This window comes from Oncorhynchus masou, chromosome 17, assembly GCF_036934945.1.
Source record: "Oncorhynchus masou masou isolate Uvic2021 chromosome 17, UVic_Omas_1.1, whole genome shotgun sequence".
Lineage (NCBI taxonomy): Eukaryota > Metazoa > Chordata > Actinopteri > Salmoniformes > Salmonidae > Oncorhynchus > Oncorhynchus masou.
The window spans coordinates 8039361-8064963 of record NC_088228.1 but is presented as its reverse complement, the minus strand read 5'-3'; the positions used below and the strand labels follow the sequence as shown (position 1 = coordinate 8064963).

Sequence of the window (25603 nt, the reverse complement as noted above, 5' to 3'; positions counted from 1 at the left end):
TGTACTGAAGGAATACTGAAGGAGTACTGAAGGTGTACTGAAGGAATACTGAAGGAGTACTGAAGGTGTACTGAAGGAATACTGAAAGTGTACTGAAGGCCTACTGAAGGTCAACTGAAGGTGTACTGAAAGTGTACTGAAGGCCTACTGAAGGTCAACTGAAGGTGTACTGAAAGTGTACTGAAGGTCAACTGAAGGTGTACTGAAGATGTACTGAATATGCACTGAAGGTGTACTGAAGGTGTACTGGAGGTCTACTGAAGGTCAACTGAAGGTCTACTGAAAGTGTACTGAAGGTCAACTGGAGGTGTACTGAAGGTGTACAATGTCCCATGGAATAAATGTTGTGGCTCTTAATATTTTTCCTCACAATCCTGGACTATCGGACCACCATTTTATTATGTTTGCAATCGCAACAAATAATCTGCTCAGACCCCAACCAAGGAGCATCAAAAGTCGTGCTATAAATTCTCAGACAACCCAAAGATTCCTTGATGCCCTTCCAGACTCCCTCTGCCTACCCAAGGACGTCAAAGGACAAAAATCTGTTAACTACCTAACTGAGGAACTCAATTTAATCTTGCGCCAAACCCTAGATGCAGTTGCACCCCTAAAAACAAAAACAAAAATATCATGAGAAACTAGCTCCCTGGTATACAGAAAATACTCGAGCTCTGAAGCAAGCTTCCAGAAAATTGGAACAGAAATGGCGCCACACCAAACTGGAAGTCTTCCGACTAACTTGGAAAGACTGTACAGTGCAGTATCGAAGAGCCCTCACTGCTGCTCGATCATCCTATTTTTCCAACTTAATTGAGGAAAATAAGAACAATCCGAAATGTCTTTTTGATACTGTCACAAAGCTAACTAAAAAGCAGCATTTCCCAAGTGAGGATGGCTTTCACTTCAGCAGTAATAAATTCATGATCTTCTTTGAGGAAAAGTCATGATCATTAGAAAGCAAATTACGGACTCCTCTTTAAATCTGCGTATTCCTCCAAAGCTCAGTTGTCCTGAGTCTGCACAACTCTGCCAGGACCTAGGATCAAGAGAGACACTCAAGTGTTTTAGTACTATATCTCTTGAAAACAAAGATGAAAATAATCATGGCCTCTAAAGTGGCAGTAATAAAGCCTCTCTTGAAAAAGCCAAACCTTGACCCAGAAAATATAAAAAACTATCGGCCTATATCGAATTTTTCGAAAAGCTGTTGCACAGCAACTCACTGCCTTCCTGTATACGAAATGCTTCAGTCTGGTTTAGACCCCATCAAACTACTGAGACTGCACTTGTGAAGGTGGTAAATTACCTTTTAATGGTGGCAGACCGAGGCTCTGCATCTGTCCTCATGCTCCTAGACCTTAGTGCTGCTTTTGATACCATCGATCACCACATTCTTTTGGAGAGATTGGAAACCCAAATCGGTCTACATGGACAACTTCTGGCCTGGTTTAGATCTTATCTGTCGGAAAGATATCAGTTTGTCTCTGAATGGTTTGTCCTCTGACAAATCAACTGTAAATTTCGGTGTTCCTCAAGGTTCCGTTTTAGGACCACTATTGTTTTCACTATATATTTTACCTCTTGGGGATGTCATTCGAAAACATAATGTTAGCTTTCACTGCTATGCAGATGACACACAGCTGTACATTTCAATGAAACATGGTGAAACCCCAAAATTGCCCTCGCTAGAAGCCTGTGTTTCAGACATAAGGAAGTGGATGGCTGCAAACTTTCTACTTTTAAACTCAGACAAAACAGAGATGCTTGTTCTAGGTCCCAAGAAACAAAAATATCTTCTGTTGAATATGACAATTAATCTTGATGGTTGTACAGTCATCTCAAATAAAAGTGTGAAGGACCTCGGCGTTACTCTGGACCCTGTTCTCTCTTTTGACAAACATATCAAGACTGTTTCAAGGACAGCTATTTTCCATCTATGTAACATTGCAGAAATCAGAAATGTTCTGTCCAAAAATGATGTAGAAAAATTAATCCATGCTTTTGTTACTTCTGGGTTAGACTTCTGCAATGCTCTACTTTCTGGCCACCCGGATAAAGCACTAAATAATCTTCCGTTAGTGCTAAATACGGCTGCTAGAATATTGACTAGAACCAAAAATTTGATTATATTACTCCAGTGCTAGCCTCCCTATACTGGCTTCCTGCTAAGGCAAGCATTACATGGGCTTGCTCCGACCTATCTCTCTGATTTGGTCCTGCCGTACACACCTACACGTATGCTACGGTCACAAGACGCAGGCCTCCTAATTGTCCCCCGAATTTCTAAGCAAACAGATGGAGGCAGGACTTTCTCCCTATAGAGCTCAATTTTTATAGTATGGTCTGCCTACCCATGTGAGAGACGCAGACTCAGTCTCAACCTTTAAGTCTTTACTGAAGACTCATCTCTTCAGTAAGGCATATGATTGAGTGTAGTCTGGCACAGGAGTGTGACGGTGAACGGAAAGGCTCTGGAGCAACGAACCGCCCTTGCTGTCTCTGCCTGGCCGGTTCCCCTCTCTCCACTGGGATTCTCTGCCTCTAACCCTATTACAGGGGCTGAGTCACTGGCTTACTGGTGCTCTTTCATGCAGTCCCCAGGAGGGGTGCGTCACTTGAGTGGGTTGAGTCACTGACGTGATCTTCCTGTCTGGATTGCCCCCCCTTGGGTTGTGCCTTGGCGGAGATCTTTGCGGGCTATACTCGGCCTTGTCTCTGGATGGTAAGTTGGTGTTTGAAGATATCCCTCTAGTGGTGTGGGGGCTGTGCTTTGGCAAAGTGGGTGGGGTTATATCCTTCCTGTTTGGCCCTGTCCGGGGGTATCATCGGATGGGGCCACAGTGTCTCCTGACCCCTCCTGTCTCAGCCTCCAGTATTTATGCTGCAGTAGTTGTGAAGGTGAAGGTGAAGGTGAAGGTCGGGGGACTAGGGTCAGTTTGTTATATCTGGAGTACTCCTGTCTTATCCGGTGTCCTGTGTGAATGTATGTATGCTCTCTCTAATTCTCTCTTTCTTTCTTTCTCTCTCGCAGCAGACCTGAGCCCTAGGACCATGCCTCAGGACTACCTGGCATGATGACTCCTTGCTGCCCCCAGTCCACCTGGCCGTGCTGCTGCTCCAGTTTCAACTGTTCTGCCTGCGGCTATGGAACCCTGACCTGTTCACTGGACGTGCTACCTGTCCCAGACCTGCTGTTTTCAAATCTAGAGACAGCAGGAGCGGTAGAGATACTCTTAATGATCGGCTATGAAACGCCAACTGACATTTACTCCTGAGGTGCTGACTTGCTGCACCCTCAACAACTACTGGGATTATTATTATTTGACCATGCTGGTCATTTATGAACATTTGAACATCTTGGCCATGGTCTGCTATAATCTCCACCCGGCACAGCCAGAAGAGGACTGGCCACCCCTCATAGCCTGGTTCCTCTCTAGGTTTCTTCCTAGGTTTTGGCCTTTCTAGGGAGTTTGTCCTAGCCACCGTGCTTCTACACCTGCATTGTTTGCTGTTTGGGGTTTTAGGCTGGGTTTCTGTACAGCACTTTGAGATATCAGCTGATGAGAGAAGGGTTATATAAATACATTTGATACTGAAGGTGTACTGAAGGTCAACTGAATGTGTACTGAAAGTGTACTGAAGGTCTACTGAAGGTTGACTGATAACCCTATTTTTTCACTTTGTATTCATGTGGATGATTACAAGCGTGTCTCTCTCAACTAGTTATGAAGATATAGGTGACCCCATGGTGTAATGTTACGTTATGACAGTCATGTAGGTGAACCCATGGTATAATGTTATGTTATGAAGGTGTACGTGACCCCATGGTATAATGTTATGTTATGAAGATATAGGTGACCCCATGATGTAATGTTACGTTATGACAGTCATGTACGTGACCCCATGGTGTAATGTTATGTTATGAAGATGTACGTGACCCCATGGTGTAATGTTATGTTATGAAGATGTACGTGACCCCATGGTGTAATGTTATGTTATGAAGATGTACGTGACCCCATGGTGTAATGTTATGTTATGAAGGTGTACGTGACCCCATGGTGTAATGTTATGTTATGAAGATGTACGTGACCCCATGGTGTAATGTTATGTTATGAAGATGTACGTGACCCCATGGTTTAATGTTATGTTATGAAGGTGTACGTGACCCCATGGTATAATGTTATGTTATGAAGCTGTAACCTTTCCCCTAATTCGCAGGTTTTCCAGAAATTCCCAGAATCCTCCAACCTTGATTTCTGGAAAACCTGAGAATTTTGCAAGTATGACCATTCCGTTCTAACAGTGATGAGCATGATTATCTATCTCACCTGCTTGTTCATGAAGATATAGATAACAGGGTTGAAGACCGTGCTGGTCTTGGCCATGATCGCGGGGACGATGCTGGCCTCGGGGGTGACCAGGCCAGGGCGTCCGAAGGTAGCCAGCAAGGCCATGACCCCATACGGCAACCAGCACATCAGGTACACCATCACCATGACTACCACCATGACGAGAACACGCTGCTCCCTCTTCCTGCTCATAGCTGTGTTGATGGCGGTAACCTGCCGAGGCAATAAGCAGGGAAGGAGAGACGGCGTGTGCAGTCGATGAAAGAGAAAGGTAACAGAGGGGGGGGGCATAGAAAGACAGGAAGCGAGAGAGAATAACCTTTAGAATGTCATTCTTGCTCCTCAGACACATGGAACACAGTGGCATTAGAGTGGAATCATAAAAAGCCAATGAAGGGAATGAAATGGAGTGGCTTTTCCCAGACAGGCATGTTCTGACAAACAAACAGAAAGTGCTTGGCTACTGTTTAGGAGTCCTCATTTTATAGATTTTTCCCCAATTGTAAACAGTTGGTCGGCACCAGAGGAGGCTGGTTGGAGGAGCTATATATATATATATTTACCTTTATTTAACTAGGCAAGTCAGTTAAGGTTAAGAACAAATTCTTATTTACAATGACGCACTATCCAGGCCAAACCCGGATGACGTTGGGCCAATTGTGCGCCGCCCTACGGGACTCCCAATCACGGCCGACTGTGATACAGCCTGGAAATGAACCAGGGTCTGTAGTGACACCTCTACCACTGAGATGCAGGGCCTTAGACCACTGCACCACTCGGGAGCCCCGTTCCATGAAACACATCATATGGAAACCACGTTTGACTCCTTCCATTATTAATTCCATTGCAGACATTACAATGAGCTGTACTCCTATAGCGCCTGCCACCAGCCTCCTCTGTTAGGCACAATGCGACATCAGGGATACATTTACATTACATTTACATTTAAGTCATTTAGCAGATACATGTCACATGTCTTGACATGGCTGGATTCTGAGGAACATACTCGTGCACACACACTACAGAAACACACACACACACTATAGAAACACACACACTATAGAAACACACACACTATAGAAACACACACACACTATAGAAACACACACACTATAGAAACACACACACACTGTAGAAACACACACACTATAGAAACACACACACTATAGAAACACACACACCCTATAGAAACACACACTATAGAAACACACACACTATAGAAACACACACACTATAGAAACACACACACTATAGAAACACACACTATAGAAACACACACACACACACACAGTACCCGCTGGGATTCTTGCTCCGCACAAACATGAGTTGTTTTTATTTTACTGTCTGCGTTGTTTCCCAATGGCTACCCGTCATATCAATGGCTACCCGTCATATCAAATCAAATGTTATTTGTCACATGCTCCGTAAACAGGTGTAGACTAACAGTGAAATGCTTACTTCCAGGCCCTTCCCAACAATTCAGAGAAAAAAAAGATAAATAATAGTCAAATGTATAGATTTTTTTTTAAATAACACGTGGACCAAACAAACAAGTTTCCACAGAGACAGACACTTCGACAGAAATCCGGGTTCAAAAAGCCTCAGTGCTGACATGATATAGGGGATCGGAGTTTTTTCAGCCACTCTGTCACGGATCCCTCCGGAACATTCATTACGCAAACCTGTCCCCACTGATTAGTACTTGTATAAGTGTGCCCTTTGGTTTCCATTGGGCTGACCATTATTGTTACAATGTCCATTGGTGCATGTGAATACCTGTGCTGTGTGTTTTGGCTTTTGTGCCATTGTGGATTGTGCAGATGATTACGGGTCTCGTCCCGTGTGTTAATCATTGTGTGCTTGTGTTATTTATTCAAGGTACTCCTCTCTTTTGTTTGGGTTTCTACCCTGTGTTTTGTTACGTGTTTGTTTGGTCTTCGTACCTTTACACGGCACGCTGTAATTTGGGCTTAATAAAAAACAAAATATGAAGCATTCCTGTGCCTGTCTCCTGAAACATTTATGCCAGCGTGACGCACTCAAACAACATCAGAAAAAAACATTACTGAAGCCTAAAACAACTTCCAGGTTTCAGCCATCAATCACTAATCTCATGGCAGCTAATCATGACAGCAAGATTCACTCAATCCGTCTCTGCCTTCGTCTCTCCAAAGACAATCCTGTGATGATTTGATAAATGTTGGTCTCTTCCCACTCCCCTATATATTGTGGGTTAGGGTTAACTAGGCACTAGCGAACAAGGGGGTATTATCACATTTCAAAGTATTTTGATATAAATTAGTCCCAAACATTACCATAATTATTATGTTTACAGTGGGAATTACCAGGGATTCCCAGGAAATTGGTTAAGGATTGGACTGCTTGGGTCTCTTTGTTCATGCTGCTGTTGAGGCCTCTGCGTCATAAGCAACTTTTTTCAGTTTGGCCTAGAGGCAGAAACCAATTTAACCAAAAGCATTTTAAGCAGGAAAAGGTCAGAATTGGAGAGGAAATGTCAAATCTTCGATGGATGCAAGGCTTTTCATCCACTCCATTTTGGCTCTGAACAACGCTTTGGTCCATAAAATACCTGTTCATCTGATGAAAGGGCACTTAATGGGTTCAAGAAGCGTTCGATTGAACCAATTAAGCATCCTTTGATTTCCCCAAACAGTCGATTTCCCCAAACAGTCGGTTGATTGGGTAAATCATGACTCTGCTCATTGACTTTAAAAGCCTTGGAAAGAGGAGATACAAACACAGAAAACAAAATGTCCCTCAAGGAGCATTGTGTTGAAGCCAAGAAGAGGTCAACATTATTGACATCCCTAAAGGTTCTTAGAAATAAAGTAAAGTTTTGAATTTGGTCTCATATTCATACCACACAATGACTACATCAAGCTGGTGACTACAAACTTGCTGGATGCATTTGCAGTTCGTTTTGGTTGTGTTTCAGATTATTTTGTGCCCAAGAGAAATTAATGGTAAATATTGTATGTTTGAGAAACTTACAGAGGGTCAAAGATCATAACCCTAAGACATGCTAACCTCTCACCATTACCAATTACAGGGGAGCCCCCCCCCCCTTTATTGGGGGAAAATGTACTTACTATGACTGTCATATGTGGTTGACCCACCTATCTATCTGTAAGTCGATCTGGATAAGAGCGTCTGCTATGTCAGGGGTTCCCAAATTTTTGCACACAGGCCCCTCTTCCAGCATCCCAATTTTTCAAATTTTGTACTAATGAATAAAAAATGAGCCTAAATACATTCAGAGTAAAAATGTACTTAACAAGTCACATAATAAGTTGCATGGACTCTGTGTGCAATAATCGTGTTTAACATGATTTTGAATGACTACTTCATCTCTGTACCCCACACATACACTTATCTGTAAGATCCCTAAGTTGAGCAGTGAATTTCAAACACAGATTCAACCACAAATACCAGGGAGATTTTCCAATGCCTCACAAGGGCACATATTGATGGATGGGTAAAAAAAACAGAAATTGAATATCCCTTTGAGCATGGTGAAGTTATTAATTACACTATGGATGGTGTATCAATACACCCAGTCACTACAAAGATACAGGCGTCCTTCCTAACTCAGTTACCAGAGAGGAAGGTAACTGCTCAGGGATTTCACCGTGAGTCCAATGGTGATGTTAAAACAGTTACAGAGTTGATTAATGACTGTGATAGGAGAAAATTGAGGATGGATCAACAGCATTGTAGATATTTCCCAATACTAACCTAATTGAAAGAGAAAAATGAAGGAAGCCTGTACAAAATAAAAAATATTCCAAAACATGCATCCTGTTTACAACAAGGTGCTAAAGTAATACTGCAAAAAAGATGTCAAAGCAATTCACTTTTTTACCTGAATACAAATGATTGTTTGGGGCAAATCCAATACAACACATTACTGAGTGCCACTCTCCATATTTTCAAGCATAGTGGTGGCTGCATCATGTTGAGAGTATGCTTGTAATTGTTAAGGACTGGAGAGTTTTTCAGGATAAAAAAATAAATAGAATGGAGCTAAATACAGGCAAAATCCTAGAGGAAAACCTGGTTCAATCTGCTTGTCACCAGACACTGGGAGATGAATTGCCCTTTTAGCAGGACAATAACCTAAAACACAAGTCCAAATCTACACTGGAATTTCTTACCAATAATACAGTGAATTTAAAAATTTTAAAAAAAATGGGCAAATGTTGCACAATCCAGGTGTGGAAAACTCTTAGAGACTTACCCAGAAAGACTCACAGCTGTAATCACTGCCAAATGAGCTTCTCAAAGTATTGACTCAAGTGTGTGAATACTTGTGTAAATTTATTTATCAAAACATTTGCTAACATTTCTAAAAACATGTTTTAACCTTGTCATCATGGGGTATTTTGTGTAGCTATTGTGTGTAGCTCCATTCAGTTTTTTGTTTTTCCTGAAAAATTCTCCAGTCCTTAACAATTACAAACATACCCACAACATGATCACAGCCATTAAACTCTTTAACTGTTTTAAAGTCAACATTGACCTCATGTTGAAATCCCTGAGCAGTTTCCTTCCTCTCCAGGCAACTGAGTTAGGATGGATGCCTGTATCTTTGTACTGTCTTCGTGTATTGATTTTTTCTGAAGGCATTGTATATGTAGTATGGAAGATGTATTTGTGGCCTGAGATCAGTGAAACAATACTACACAGAATAGAAGCAGCAGTAAGGGAAAGGGGAATACCTAGTAAGTTGTACAACTGAATGCCTTCAACTGAAATATGAGTCAGAGAGGTAAGGGGGGCTGCCTTAAACGACATCTTCAGCACTCGGGGAACAGTAGGTGAACTGCCTTGCTCAAGGGCAGAGTGACAGATTTACCTTGTCAGCTCTGGGATTTGATCCAGCAACCATTCAGTTACTAGTAGTAGAGGTAGTAGCAGCAGTAGTAGTAGTAGTAGCAGCAGTAGTAGCAGTAGTAGCAGTAGCAGCAGTAGTAGTAGAGGTAGTAGCAGCAGTAGTAGTAGTAGTAGCAGCAGTAGTAGCAGCAGTAGCAGTAACAACAGTAGCAGCAGTAGTAGCAGCAGAAGCAGTAGTAGCAGTAGCAGCAGCAGTAGCAGCAGTAGTAGCAGTAGCAGCAGCAGTAGCAGTAGTAGCAGCAGTAGTAGCAGCAGCAGTAGCACTAGTAGCAGCAGTAGCAGCAGTAGCACTAGTAGCAGAAGTAGCAGCAGTAGCAGTAACAACAGTAGCAGCTGTAGTACCAGCAGTAGCAGTAACAGTAGCAGCAGTAGCAGTAGAAGTAGCAGCAGTGGCAGTAGTAGCAGTAGCTGCAGTAGCAGTAGTAGCAGCAGTAGTAGCAGCAGCAGTAGCACTAGTAGCAGTAGTAGCAGTAGTAGTAGTAGCAGCAGTAGTAGCAGTAGTAGCAATAGCAGTAGTAGTAGCAGCAGTATCAGTAGCAGTAGCAATAGTAGTAGCAGTAGTAGTAGTAGTAGTAGCAGCAGCAGCAGTATCAGTAGCAGCAGTAGTAGCAGTAGCAGTAGTAGTAGAACCTGCAGTAGTAGTAGAAGCTGCAGCAGTAGTAGTAGCATATCCTGTTTCTGTAGCTGAGACAGCTTGATGTACAAGTACCACAAGACCACTGAGTTGGTAAATTCACAGCATAATCCTAACCTTTAATGAGTATTCAACCTCTCTGTAGTGTGAACAAAGAACCCATTGTCTTTTGAATGTAATACTGCAGTCCATTTATTCTATGCAGTCGCCAAAAAATTGTTTAGAATTAGATTTAGAAAAATAGTTGTGGTATTAAATATAATCAAGGTGCTGTGTCAGTGTGTGCCAGTGTTACTCTGGCTGACACTGTAATGGCAATAAACTAGAATAATTAGCATGTGTCAAATGAGTGTCCCTCCCTGGGGACAAAAAGGTCTGAAATCTGGTTACATTGGAAGTTTCATTTTAATATACAGGCCCGTGTTAAGACTATGACGGACCCTCAGAAGGTCTGAATGTGACCTTTGACCTCCGTTGCCCTCACAAGCTACACACAAAACAACAACAAAAAACTATGTTTATGAGGACTTGTGGTATAAACATAGGCGAGGGGAAACGCCGCCTCACAAATGCACTTCTATACGTGCTTAATTGTATGTAAAATCAACTTAAACTGTGGCCTGCATAAAAGTATTAAGAGCCACGGGTCATTCCAGAGCCCTGTCTCCATGCCATGTCTCCGTAGTCTGACTGACCAGCTACACTACGTATAGTGCTGTGAACAGGGTGTTAAATTGGAATTACATGTGTTGTCAAACAATGTAATGTCAGTGAAAGACAAGGGAGAATACCATATGGTCAACTTTCTTTTGCTTGAAATGGATTTGAACATTAGCAATGTGGAAGTCTATGCTGCCCCACACCAGTGTCTCCTTAAAGCAATCCAACAACTACGAGAAGGCACTTTCTTTGCAGACACAGCGCCGGCACCAGCCCACAAATTAGAGTGCCTTAATGGGCTTAATTAATCCACATAATCAGTCAATTTAAAGCAGTAGACAACCTAAATGGATTAAACGTGTGCAACCGACTTCGCACCGGTCGGTGAAAATCCCCTAATGCTGGAGTGAGTCGATACCTCGCGTCCCCCGTGCTGTCTGCTTCCTTCAGCGCCAGGGACAACATGGACCTGCAGGTAATTATCCTGGATGAGTGGAAGGTTGCCTGTATGTCCTTGTCGAAGGTGAAATCTGGGGCCTCTGATTTGAGTGTAATGCTCAGGCTACTGTAATGAATTACCCTTAAGGTGCATGGAGTGCTGGGAGAGCAAGAAACCTGTGGCCTCTCATGCCCATGTAATGTCCAATCTATTTTTAGTGTCGTATCACAGAGGAGTTGGGTGATAAATTACGTGTTCATATGCCCCCCTCCCCACCTTCTCTATATTTTAGATGGAGGTGATTAGCATCGGTGGCTCGCCAGCCTTGGAATAGGTGAGCCTTTATGTCGACTGGGCAGTGAAGCGAAAGCAAAACGACCATGTACTGTTAGCCGAGGGAAGACAAACAGGCCTCTCTCCTTTAGTGCTGCATGCCTCACTCATCAACCCCAGAAAGACAAACAGGCCTATTCCACCTATAGGGCTACATGCCGCAAGCAACAACCCACAAACCTGCCACCCGCACCACCGCATGGCTTCCCTCAGAAGACTCTTACAAAGCGGAGGATAGATCAATGTGGGTTAGCATCTGCCAAACAAAAGAGGTCTGTCTACGCCTCACAATCTTGGGAGAGATGAGCCGGAACGGAATGGTATACAAAATATTAAAACTTTCTGAGTGAAGACTGAATTTCATATCTCCCTAACATAATCCTGAGACCAGAACCACACCAGTTTCTCTCAGGGGCTTTTAAAATCAAGGCAAGGCCTGAAATCAAGGCAAGGCCTGAAACCAAGGCAAGGCCTGAAACCAAGGCAAGGCCTGAAATCAAGGCAAGGCCTGAAATCAAGGCAAGGCCTGAAACCAAGGCAAGGCCTGAAACCAAGGCAAGGCCTGAAACCAAGGCAAGGCCTGAAACCAAGGCAAGGCCTGAAACCAAGGCAAGGCCTGAAATCAAGGCAAGGCCTGAAATCAAGGCAAGGCCTGAAACCAAGGCAAGGCCTGAAACCAAGGCAAGGCCTGAAACCAAGGCAAGGCCTGAAACCAAGGCAAGGCCTGAAACCAAGGCAAGGCCTGAAACCAAGGCAAGGCCTGAAACCAAGGCAAGGCCTGAAATCAAGGCAAGGCCTGAAACCAAGGCAAGGCCTGAAACCAAGGCAATCAAGTGTTATAGCGATGCTTATTCTGACCTCTGGATAGGTTTCCTTTCCTAAAATGTTATATATAATGAGGAAGGATCTGTGGATGGGAATCATAAGGGAATCAATCAGGCCATCTTGAAGTTCTAATGATTGTTCTAATGACAACATTATCTGTTCATTCATTATAGTCCTTTAAAAACCGGATGTATGTCAAATGTTTTGAGGCTAATGGAAAATAAAAATGTTTGACTTTGGATGACCAAGTAATGATGTTTGTAATGAACTTTAGGTCTGTTTTCCTAAGAAGTTAAATACGCTTTGTGTTTCGTTTCCTTCTTCACACCTGAAAATATATTTATCAAAGGCTCTTTCTATGTTGTTCAGTATTAGAGGGGATGGGGAGGTCATAAACCTCCCAACAAAACAAATGAAGACACACGGGCACATTCATTTCAAATCAGACTCAAACAGCCACACAATGACACCTTCCCAAACACACACCAGACACACACCAAGCCCAGAAAGACACACACCAACCCGATAAATATACACACCAGACACACACCAACCCCCTAAAGACACACACCAACCCCAGAAAGACCCACACACAAACCCCATAAAGACACACACAAACCCCATAAAGACACACACCAACCCCAGAAAGACACACAAACCCCATAAAGACACACACAAACCCCATAAAGACACACACCAACCTCCTAAAAGACACACCAACCCCAGAAAGACACACAAACCCCATAAAGACACACACAAACCCCCTAAAGACACACACCAACCTCCTAAAAGACACACCAACCCCAGAAAGATACACACGCAGCACTTTTGACTGCCTGTTTCGCTTCAGCATTCCAATTCCTGAGTCCACATGGAGTCCCAGCCAGTCCTGCTATAGCCTGTTAAATGTGATAGATCGTACACTTTGGGTCTCCCACATTAGGCTACACGAGGCTATAGTGGCCTGCTGAGACTCACTTGTACAGGGCTCTCTCTGTAAGAAGACTAATCACTCAACTGCGCCCAGCAACAAACGCTCACAATCATTTGACATTTTAGGTGACACTCTTATCCAGAGACTTACAGTAGTAAGGGCATACATTTTCATATCCCCCCACCCCCGTAATGGTCTGCGTGATGGTTCCCCCGTGATGAATCTAACCCAAAACCCTGTCATTGCAAGCACCATGCTCTACCAACAGAGCCACACGGGACCCCACCAAACCCTCCTTCCCTTTGTGTCACACCATCAAGGTGTTTCCCTTCTGTGCGAGAGGTCAGACACAGGGAATGATTATTGCTTTAACTGAAGGGAAAAAACGGTGTTACATTACATTGAGGCAAAGCACCGCCAGGTGTTATTAATAAAGCATTACATTGAGGCAAAGCACCGCCAGGTGTTATTAATAAAGCATTATGTTGAGGCAAAGCACCGCCAGGTGTTATTAAAACATTATCTTGAGGCAAATCAACGGCAGGTTTTATTAAAGCATTATGTTGAGGCAAAGCACCGCCAGGTGTTATTAAAGCATTATGTTGAGGCAAAGCAACAGCAGGTTTTATTAAAGCATTATGTTGAGGCAAAGCACCGCCAGGTGTTATTAAAGCATTATGTTGAGGCAAAGCACCGCCAGGTGTTATTAAAGCATTATGTTGAGGCAAAGCAACAGCAGGTTTTATTAAAGCATTATGTTGAGGCAAAGCACCGCCAGGTGTTATTAATGTCATGCCTGCTCCTGCTCTTCCCCCCTGGCAGTCGAGGGCACCAGGCTGCCCTGCATTACGCACTCTTGCCACCATCATTTACGCACACCTGCCTTCCCTCGTCACGCGCTTCAGCGATATTGGACTCACTCAATCACCTGTTTAATACCTCCCCTATGTTTGTCAGTTCCCCAGCTCTGTTCCCCACTGCTGCATAGTTTGTCATCTGTCTTTGTGTTTCCCAGTTCTGACGCTGTTCCTGTCCTGTTGCCTGTCCATTCCTAATTAAATGTCACCTCCCCGTACCTGCTTTTATTCTCTAGCGTCATTCCTTATAATTAAAGCATTACGTTGAGACAAAGCAATGTCAGGTGTTCTTAAAGCATTATGTTGAGGCAACGCAACGTCAGGTGTTATTAAAGTAGGTTGAGGTTAAAAGTTTAGAGTCATTTGGAGGTGAAGTTCAGGAGGGTGCTGTGATTTTAAATCAGAAGGTTGAGATACATTCCGGCTTGGAGGAGCGCCAGCTCTACGCAAATAAAAATATAAATGAAAAAGTAGAAGTGACATATTGGAGCTCCCGAGTGGCACAGTAGTCTAAGGCACTGCATCTCAGTGCTTGAGGCTTCACTACAGACCCTAGTTTGATTCCAGACTGTATCACAACTGGCCAAGATTGGGAGTCCCATATGGCAGCGCACAATTGGCCCAGCATCGTCCGGGCTTGGGGAGGGTTTGGCCAGGTTAGGCCGTCATTGTAAATAAGAATTTGTTCTTAACTGACTTACCTAGTTAAAAAAATACAATATTGGACACATGGAGCATCCGGGATCGCTCCAGCAAACACCCGTGGAAAAACAAAAAAGGAAAGGAAAGTCTTTAGATTCCACCAACTCTTTCATGAACTGCCTTGAAACCTTTAAAGAGTCTTGTGTAACTCTACGTGAGTGTTGTCCTGGTTGATGGGTTCATATTGGGTCAGCTACACTGCTGCCACCAAACCCAACCATCTGGAGAACTTCCAGAGAGCCAAAGTGTCTGCCTGTCTGCATGCCTTCATTCCAACCAGGAACAGAGTAATACGTTTGAAGAACAAGAACTCGTGGTCAAAGCCAATTAGGTACTACTTGTGTTGTTAAGGAGATGAGCTATTTAGATAAATGTACTGAGATGATGCACGAGTACAATGGTCCTGAGGAGCATCGGAGTCTACGGGCTTCAGCTGTTGTACACTCAAGGACAAGAAGCCTGTCACACCCCTTAGTATTCAATTAACCAATATTACTCATGTGGTTGTTTTGAACTGCAATGAACACGAGCGTGAGGCTTTCTGGTCTTTCTTAACCCTTTAAACCTAGCCTCAACTGGCTGGTAGAGTATGTTTTGACAATGGATTTAGAGGTGGATATGACAAAAATCTTCACTAGATCTTGAATGGTCAACCACCCCCCCCCTTCCCAGCATTCCTGCAATAATTTATATAATATGTGTCCTTCTGCAGTTCAGTGTTGGGGCACTCTAACTTTACCCACTCAGAGGCTGTAATAAAACTCAAAATCAGTCACCAAAGATCTGGAATAAAGGCAGGAATTCAGTTGGTGGGTGATTCATATTGCACCAGAGACCTTGAAGAGTAGGAATACTGAAGATAAATAGTTGCAATGTAAAAAGGCTAAAAAGCAAGAATTCTTTGAGAAAGAAATTGCTCAACCAGACGGTTGATATTTCGGAAAAAAATATGGTGGATTTATTTTGTATTAAAAAATACTTATTTTGGTGAAACAATATAATTGAATTGTTGACACACTATATTAGGTATCATAAATTGGTTAAACCACATTTCATGACCCATTAATCGATATTGAGACTTGTATGCCTATAATAGTAATACTCTCAAGATTAGTCTGAACATGTGGTGAACACGTTGGAAGAAACTAGACCAATTGAAATTTGTGTACTGAACAAAAATATAAACACATTCATTTCAATGTATACTGAACAAAAATATAAACACATTCATTTCAATGTATACTGAACAAAAATATAAACATATTCATTTCAATGTATACTGAACAAAAATCTAAACACATTCATTTCAATGTATACTGGAAAAAAATCTAAACACATTCATTTCAATGTATACTGAAAAAAATATAAACACATTCATTTCAATGTATACTTAACAAAAATATAAACACATTCATTTCAATGTATACTGAACAAAAATATAAACACATACATTTCAATGTATACTGAACAAAAATATAAACACATTCATTTCAATGTATTCTGAAAAAAATATAAACACATTCATTTCAATGTATACTGAAAACAAATATAAACACATTCATTTCAATGTATACTGAACAAAAATCTAAACACATTCATTTCAATGTATACTGAACAAAAATATAAACACATTCATTTCAACATGTACTGAAAACAAATATCAACCCATTCATTTCAATGTATACTGAAAAAATATATAAACACATTCATTTCAATGTATACTGGAAAAAAATAAACACATTCATTTCAATGTATACTTAACAAAAATATAAGCTAAACATGCAACAAATCCAAAAGATTTTACTGAGTTACAGTTCATATAAGGAAATCAGTCAACTGATATAAATTCATTAGGCCCTAATCTTTGGATTTCACATGACTAGGAATACAGATATGCATATGTTGGTCACAGTTACCTTAAAAAAGGTAGGGGCATGGATCAGAAAAACAGTCTGTATCTGGTGTGACTTCCATTTGCTTCATGCAGCGCAACACATCTCCTTTGCATAGAGTTGATAAGGCTGTTGATTGTGGCCTGTGGAATGTTGTCCCACTCGGTTGTTGGATATTGGCGGGAACTGGAATAATCTGCCGTATATGTCGATCCAGAGCATCCCAAACATGCTCGACGAGTGACATGTCTGGTGACTATGCAAGCCATGGAAGATCTGGGACATTTACAGCTTCCAGGAATTGTGTACAGGACCTTGCAACATGGGGCCGTGCATTATCATGCTGAAACATGAGGTGATGGCCACGGATGAATGACACAACAATGGGCCTAAGGACCTCATCACGGTAACTCTGTCATCGATAAAATGCAATTGTTTTCGTTGTTTTTATGCCTGCCCATACCATAACCCTACCGCAACCACGGGGCACTCTGTTCACATCAGCAAACCGCTCGCCCACATGACGCCACACATGTGGTCTGTGGTTGTGAGGACAGTAGGACGTACTGCCAAACATTCTAAAACAACATTGGAGTCGGCTTATGGTCAAGAAAGGAACATTTAATTCTCTGGCAACAGCACTGCTGGACATTCCTACAGTCAACATGCCAATCGCATGCTCCCTCAAAACTTAAGACATCTGTGGCATTGTGTTGTGTGATAAAACGGCATATTTTAGTGTGGCCTTTTCTTTTCCCCAGCACAAGGTGCACCTGTGTAATGATCATACTGTTTAATTAGCTTCTTGATATGCCACACCTGTCAGGTGTATGGATTATCTTGGCAAATGAGAAATACTCACTAACAGGGATGTAAACAAAATTGACTGACTTTGGACTTCTTAACCACCGGTAGAGCTCTGTTATTTCCTAAATAAACATAAAGTTGAGGGAAAAAAACTATTAGAGTTCTTACTGTAGTCATATAATATATCATATAGAATATGTTATATAGCATAATAGAATAATTTTACACTTGACATACATGGTGTAAAAACTAAATATAGGCAGGTTAAGCAAACACCAGGACACCCATTACCAGACAGAGATTAGTTTACACATGTGCACACACACACACACACACACACACACACACACACACACACACACACACACACACACACACACACACAGCTCCCAACCTCAGAACAGGGAGAATCTCCTCCCTTGAGCTTTAAACCCATTCAGTATGCCATCATTCGTAATCATAGTCCCAGTATGGCTCCAGTTTTAATGCGTTGTAGGGATGCTAAATTCCAACAGCAAATTAATTCTATTCATGAATATTTTATTTCAAATAACACAAAGAGCAAACCATTAGAGGTGTGAAATGTTTTTTTTATTTTAAACATAATAACAGATTGGCGATGTCAGTTGTTTTAGGAAGGCTTGTATTTATCATAGACATTGGATTGCTGCAGAACACAATATATCGGTAGATAGCTACATATCTCAGGTTGTTATTGAGGCTTTCACACTTTGCAGCTACAGTATATTTAACTATTGAGCAATTACCAAATTATGTGCACTACTTTATCATGTGCCTTTTAAAAGTAATTCACACATCCCACAGGGTTTACCACAGTGTTTACCATGAATGCGATCTTTGCAAACATTGTGGAAATTGCCTTTAATAAAAGGCGCTTTGTTGGTAGTGCAGAACGAATGAATCCTGTCCAAAGAGCCAACGGGTGTACTAAACCATGATGAGATGCGCATCGTTTCCATATTGCCTGATGTCTGTGGGAGACACATCTTTAGGATTGTGTCCATAGAAATGTTTATTTCATTTTCATGGAATGTTTCATCCTATTGTTATTTTTTTTATGAATGACACTTTATTCATTCACTGTGTTACTCAAGACAGGGAAGACTGTAAAATAAGACAATCTCCCGGAGACTAAGCCATCCTAACGTCTGTAAAGTTATTTCCTTCTGGATGTCAAGTTCTGACCTTAGTTCTGTTGTTATGTCTTCGTTTTAGTATGGTCAGGGCGTGATTTGGGTGGGTTGTCTATGTTCCTTTTCCTATGTTTTGGGATTTCTGTGTTTGGCCTGGTATGGTTCTCAATCAGAGGCAGCTGTCAATCATTGTCCCTGATTGAGAACCATACGTCCCTGATTGAGAACCATACGTAGGTAGCCTGGTTTCACTTTAGAGTTGTGGGTTTCCTGTTGTAATGTTTGTTTCACATTTCAGGACTGTTTCGGTTTTCATTTGTATCGTTCACTTTGTTATTTTGTATTCTTTAGTGTTCAGTTTAATAAACTAAAATGGACACTTACCACGCTGCACATTGGTTCGGTCTCTCCTACTCATCCTCGTCAGAAGAAGAGGAGAACCGTTACCCACCACCAAAGCACCAAGCAGCGTGGTAACGGGCAGCAGAAGCGATCTCCAGACTCCTGGACGTGGGAGGAGATCCTGGATGGCACAGCCGGGAGAGTATCGCTGCCCCAAGGCAGAGCCTGAGGCAGCGAAAGCCGAGAGGCGGTGGTATGAGGAGGCAGCATGGCAGCGCGGTTGGAAGCCCGAGAGGCAGCCCCAAAAAATTATTGGGGAGCCACACGGGGAGTGTGGCGAAGTCAGGTAGGAGACCTGCGCCAATTCCCGTGCTTACCGTGGAGAGAGAGGGACTGGACAGGCACCAGGCTGTCTCTCCATCTCCTCCCTACAGGTGCTCCCGCCTGTCCAGTGCTACCAGTGTCTCCCATCTGCCCAGCGCTGTCAGAGTCTCCCGTCTGCCCAGCGCTGTCAGAGTCTCCCGTCTGCCCAGCGCTGTCAGAGTCTCCCGTCTGCCCTGCGCTGTCAGAGTCTCCCGTCTGCCCTGCTCTGTCAGAGTCTCCCGTCTGTCCTGAGCTGTCAGAGTCTCCCGTCTGCCCAGCGCTGTCAGAGTCTCCCGTCTGCCCAGCGCTGTCAGAGTCTCCCGTCTGTCCTGAGCTGTCAGAGTCTCCCGTCTGCCCAGCGCTGTCAGAGTCTCCCGTCTGTCCTGAGCTGTCAGAGTCTCCCATCTGCCCAGCGCTGTCAGAGTCTCCCGTCTGCCCAGCGCTGTCAGAGTCTCCCGTCTGCCCTGAGCTGCCAGAGTCTCCCGTCTGTCCTGAGCTGCCAGAGCCGTCCGTCCGTCAGCCAGGAGCTGCCAGAGCCGTCCGTCAGCCAGGAGCTGCCAGAGCTGTCCGTCAGCCAGGAGCTGCCAGAGCCGTCCGACATCTGCTTTCTTTTACTTTTAATTCACGAAGAATAAAATTTATACACAGAGTATACAAAACATTGAGAACACCTGCTCTTTCCATGACATAGATTTACCAGGTGAATCCAGGTGAAAGCTATGATCCCTTATTGATGTCACTTGTTAAATCCACTTCAATCAGTGTAGATGAAGGGGAGGAGACAGAATAAATAAAGAAGGAACATGGATTGTGTCTATGTGCAGAGGGTGAATGGTCAACAGTTTCCTGTGTGTATCAAGAATGGTTCCCAACCCAAACTGTGGGAAGCATCTGAGTCAACATGGGCCAGGATCCCTGTGAAACCCCTTGTTTTTTCCTTTGTTTGTAAACAAATTAATTGTAAACAAACGATGTATAGCCTCAAAACATGGTTAAAACAAAACATTTGTGTACAGATCGAAATAGGTTGGCAAGAAAAATCTGCTAATCAGCCAGGCCAGTGCTTCAATTCCGATGTAGAATTCTCTGGGGAATAAAGATATATAATCTCACAAGACAGACGTGGAGACAGGAGTAAGATTCGCAGTGGCTTTCTCAATATGCCAAAGTATGACAGTGATATTACCATTCATCACTCAGAATCGTTGAATGAATGTCAGGGCCTCAGCACTCGATGAGCTGCTACACTTTGTTTTGGACAGATGGTGAAGGAGCGTCGGTGTGAGGCACCAAATTATATATTTTATAGCTAAAGACAGAAAGTAAGATGGGTTTGTTTTGGCAATGCTCACACTTGTTGTCATTGAGTCAGAGGCTGTAGCCACTGTACTAAGAAATTAAGTGAATTAACATGAATCAACTCGACCCATGCATAGATTGATATAAACATTTAAAGTAACACCTACCCCCACTGGATGTGCTGTAACTGGAAACCCTCTCAGATGGATGGTGACAGCTTGTATGAAGTGGAATGGGTGGAGGGAGGTATTAGCAACAAAGCTAACATATTCCTCAACGCTGTGTTGTCAAAGAGTTTATTTGACTTTTGCCACCAAAGATGGCAGACCATAAATGTTTGCAAAATGATGAAGAGCTTTTTTTTAGCTTCTTTGAACTTACCCCTTTTCCCTTTTTGTTTGGCCCTGATGCTAAACTATTGTCCCTCTCTGACGCTCGAGATCATCAGGCTGCTCATTATTACGCACACCTGTCACCATCGTTACGCGCATCATCAGACTCACCTGGACTCAATCACCTGCCTGATTACCTTCCTATATCTGTCACTCACTTTGGTTCGTTCCCTAGGTGTTGTTGTTTCTGTTCCGTTGTTTCATGTCTGTAAGCTACTCATGTTTCTTGTTTTGTTCCTTGTGTTATTTATTATTAAAACTCACTCCCTGAACTTGCTTCCCGACTCTCAGCGTACACGTTACAACTATGAAGAGCTAATTTAGCTTTCTGTCGGTTTCTACAGTGACGGGTAGGTAGCTAATTGAGATGCTTCAATGTGGTCCCGTTAAATGTTCTCTAGAACCGTGTGGAGCTTTTTCAGTGCTTTAACTTTTTGAAGTTTTTGTCCGAAGAAACGGTCGACCAACTCCAGCGTTTGGATAGGTGTATAGGTGCCGTCTCAGATTATTGCATGGTTTTCTTTTTCCGTAAAAAATTTTTTAAATCTGACACAGCGGTTGCATTAAAACCTCTTGATACTCCCCATCCCGTATCCGGGATCGTGAATAAAGGCTCAGGCTCATTAGCATAACACAACGTTAACGATTTCTGAAAATCGCAAATAAAATGAAAATAATGCACCTGCTCTCAAGCTTAGCCTTTTCTTAACAACACTGTCATCTCAGATTTTCAAAATATGCTTTTGAACCATAGCAAATCACTAATTTGTGTAAGAGTATTGCAAGCTAGCTTAGCAATTTGAGTAGCATTTAGCATGCAACATTTTCACAAAAACCAGATAACCAAATAAATAAAATAAAATAATTTACCTTTGAGGAGCTTCGGATGTTTTCAATGAGGAGACTCTCAGCTACATAGCAAATGTTCAGTTTTTCCTGAAAGAATCTTTGTGTAGGAGAAATCGCTCCGTTTTGTACATCACATTTGGCTACCGAAACGAACAGAAAATTCAGTCACCAAAACGTCAAACTTTTTCCGAATTAACTCCATAATATCGACCGAAACATGGCAAACGTTGTTTAGAATCAATCCTCAAGGTGTTTTTTCACATATCTCTTCATTGATATGCAGTTCGTGGAAGCCTGCTTTCCCCTCAGAATCGCATGGAAAAATACCAGCAGCTGAAAAAGACGCACCAATTTCGACGGAGGACACCGGGCGGACACCTGGAAAATGTAGTCTCTTATGGTCAATCTTCCAATGATATGCCTACAAATACGTCACAATGCTGCAGACACCTTGGAGAAACGACAGAAAGGGCAGGCTCATTCCTCGCATTCACAGCCATATAAGGAGACAATGGAAAACGGAGCCTCAAAAATCCTGCTGGTTTCCTGGTTGCCGTTTCATCTTGGTTTTGCCTGTAGCTCCCGTTCTAGGGCACCCACAGACAATATCTTTGCAGTTCTGGAAAATTCAGAGTGTTTTCTTTCCAAAGCTATCAATTATATGCATAGTCGAGCATCTTTTTGTGACAAAATATCTTGTTTAAAACGGGAACGTTTTTCATCCAAAAATGAAATTGCGCCCCCAGAGTTTCAAGAGGTTAAGGAGAGGTATATCTATAATTCCATGTGTATAACTTGTATTATCATCTACATTTATTATGAGTATTTCTGTTGAATTGATGTGGCTATGCAAAATCACTGGATGTTTTGGGAACTAGTGAATGTAACGCGTCAATGTACACTCAGAGTTTTTTATATAAATATGAACTTTATCAAACAAAACATATATGTATTGTGTAACATGAAGTCCTATGAGTGTCATCTGATGAAGATTAAAATATGACAAGGTACCCTTCTGAACTGGCAGTTAACCCACTGTTCAAAGGTTAGTGATAAATTTTATCTCTATTTGTGCTTTTTACTCTCTCTCTTTGGCTGGAAAATGGCTGTGTTTTTCTGAGTTGTTGGTGACCTAACATAATCGTTTGTGGTGATTTCGCCATAACTCCTATTTGAAATCGGACACTGTGGTGCGATTAACAACAAGACTACCTTGAAAACGATATAAGATAGATGTATGTATGAGGAATTTTAATTATGAGATTTCTGTTCTTTTGAATTTGGCGCTCTGCACTTTCACTGGCTGTTGTCATATCGATTCCGTTAACCGGATTGCAGCCATAAGAAGTTAAAAATCCTTTGAATTTGGGGAGAATTTGTTTTGATGTTGCACTGACAAGCACACCCACAAAATATACAGCAATACTTTACGTAGTGTAGCTTGTTCATTTTTTTTCTCTATTACATTATATCAACCCATGATGCAGTGAATGGTCCTGTGTTGCAACCTTTTTCCAAACAGGAAGAAAATAAATAGAAAACATACATTTTTTGGGGGAGGGGGACTTCTGTCACTGAACATGAAAGCAAAAACACTTTGGTAACTAAGCAACACGTGGTAATAAGTGTGAGGTATTCCCTACGGGTCGGCCAGATGTGGCAGACCTCGCTAAGTGAAAATCACAGATGTGGCAGACCTTGCTAAGGGAAAATCACAGATGTGGCAGACCTCGCTAAGTGAAAATCACAGATGTGGCAGACCTCGCTAAGTGAAAATCACAGATGTGGCAGACCTCGCTAAGTGAATATCACAGATGTAGCAGACCTCGCTAAGGAAAAATCACAGATGTGGCAGACCTCGCTAAGTGAAAATCACAGATGTGGCAGACCTCGCTAAGTGAAAATCACAGATGTGGCAGACCTCGCTAAGTGAAAATCACAGATGTAGCAGACCTCGCTAAGGAAAAATCACAGATGTGGCAGACCTCGCTAAGTGAAAATCACAGATGTGGCAGACCTCGCTAAGTGAAAATCACAGATGTGGCAGACCTCGCTAAGGGAAAATCACAGATGTGGCAGACCTCGCTAAGTGAAAATCACGGATGTGTCAAAGCAAATATGATAATCACCTAAAACTGAGGGATTGAGGAAAAATGACTAAATCTGAACGGATGTTCACTGTTAAGGGATAAATGTCCGTCACTCTATTGCTAAATCGGTGCTCTTACCCACTTTACAGCTAATTGTATTATTAAAAAAGCTTTTACCATCACCAAATGTAGTAGCCTGGGCACCAGTCTCCTTACCTAACATTCCACTCCTTGGCACCCCTGTAATTTTCCAAAGTCTTTGACAAATGACAATACACAGTGGACATGTAACAAACAAACAGACACTCAAACTGACACACACCAAATACACATACAGCACATTGACACCTTAAGAGTATAATTAGGAGGTGTCATTGTAATAAAGACTTTAAGCACTTTCAATATGAAGCCATGCGCGGTAAATAGACATTTTTGTCTGAACTAACAAAAGACTACACTCTGGTGTCCATGCCAAATATTCCTCTATTTTAATGCAACAGGTGTGTGGTATCATCTTGACAGCTGTGAATCCCTCTCAAACCTTCCTATCGACAGAAAATGGTTGCCCAAATCAACAAAAATTGGACCGGAGAAGAGACATGGTGGAATGGCAATTACAGAGAGGAGAAAGCTTTCATTGGGAATGAAGGATATGGAAAGAGTCAGACAGAGAATTAAACAGACAGAGAAAGAATCAGACAAAGGGTCAGACAGAGAAAGAGTCAGACAGAGAAAGAATCAGACAAAGGGTCAGACAGAGAAAGAGACAGAGAAAGAGTCAGACAGAGAAAGAGTCAGACAGAGAAAGAATCAGACAGTGAAAGAGTCAGACAGAGAAAAAGTCAAGACAGAGAAAGAATCAGACAGTGAAAGAGTCAGACAGTGAAAGAGTCAGACAGTGAAAGAATCAGACAGTGAAAGAGTCAGACAGTGAAAGAGTCAGACAGTGAAAGAATCAGACAGTGAAAGAGTCAGACAGTGAAAGAGTCAGACAGTGAAAGAGTCAGAGTCAGACAGTGAAAGAGTCAGACAGTGAAAGAGTCAGACAGTGAAAGAGTCAGACAGTGAAAGAGTCAGACAGTGAAAGAATCAGACAGTGAAAGAATCAGAGAGTGAAAGAGTCAGACAGTGAAAGAGTCAGAGAGAGAAAGAGTCAGACAGTGAAAGAGTCAGACAGTGAAAGAGTCAGACAGTGAAAGAGTCAGACAGTGAAAGAGTCAGAGAGAGAAAGAATCAGACAGTGAAAGAGTCAGACAGTGAAAGAGTCAGACAGTGAAAGAGTCAGAGAGAGAAAGAGTCAGACAGTGAAAGAGTCAGACAGTGAAAGAGTCAGAGAGAGAAAGAGTCAGACAGTGAAAGAGTCAGACAGTGAAAGAGTCAGACAGTGAAAGAGTCAGACAGTGAAAGAGTCAGACAGTGAAAGAGTCAGACAGAGAAAGAGTCAGACAGTGAAAGAGTCAGACAGTGAAAGAGTCAGACAGTGAAAGAATCAGACAGTGAAAGAGTCAGACAGTGAAAGAGTCAGAGAGAAAGTGAAAGAAAGAGTCAGACAGTGAAAGAAAGTCAGACAGTGAAAGAGTCAGACAGTGAAAGAGTCAGAGAGAGAAAGAGTCAGACAGTGAAAGAGTCAGACAGTGAAAGAGTCAGACAGTGAAAGAATCAGACAGTGAAAGAATCAGACAGTGAAAGTCAGACAAAAGAGTCAGACAGTGAAAGAGTCAGACAGTGAAAGAATCAGACAGTGAAAGAATCAGACAGTGAAAGA

The 25603-nt window shown here is 42.4% G+C and overlaps 1 protein-coding gene across 1 annotated transcript in view; it reads right to left on the bottom strand.

Moving 5' to 3' along the window:
* Positions 1–25603, bottom strand: part of LOC135558378 (pinopsin-like) — a 60950-nt gene that overhangs the window by 15483 nt on the left and 19864 nt on the right. Inside the window, exon 3 of the mRNA XM_064992137.1 lies at positions 4332–4565. Within this exon, the coding sequence (XP_064848209.1) occupies positions 4332–4565 (234 nt within the window). The remainder of the gene's footprint in view (positions 1–4331; positions 4566–25603) is intronic.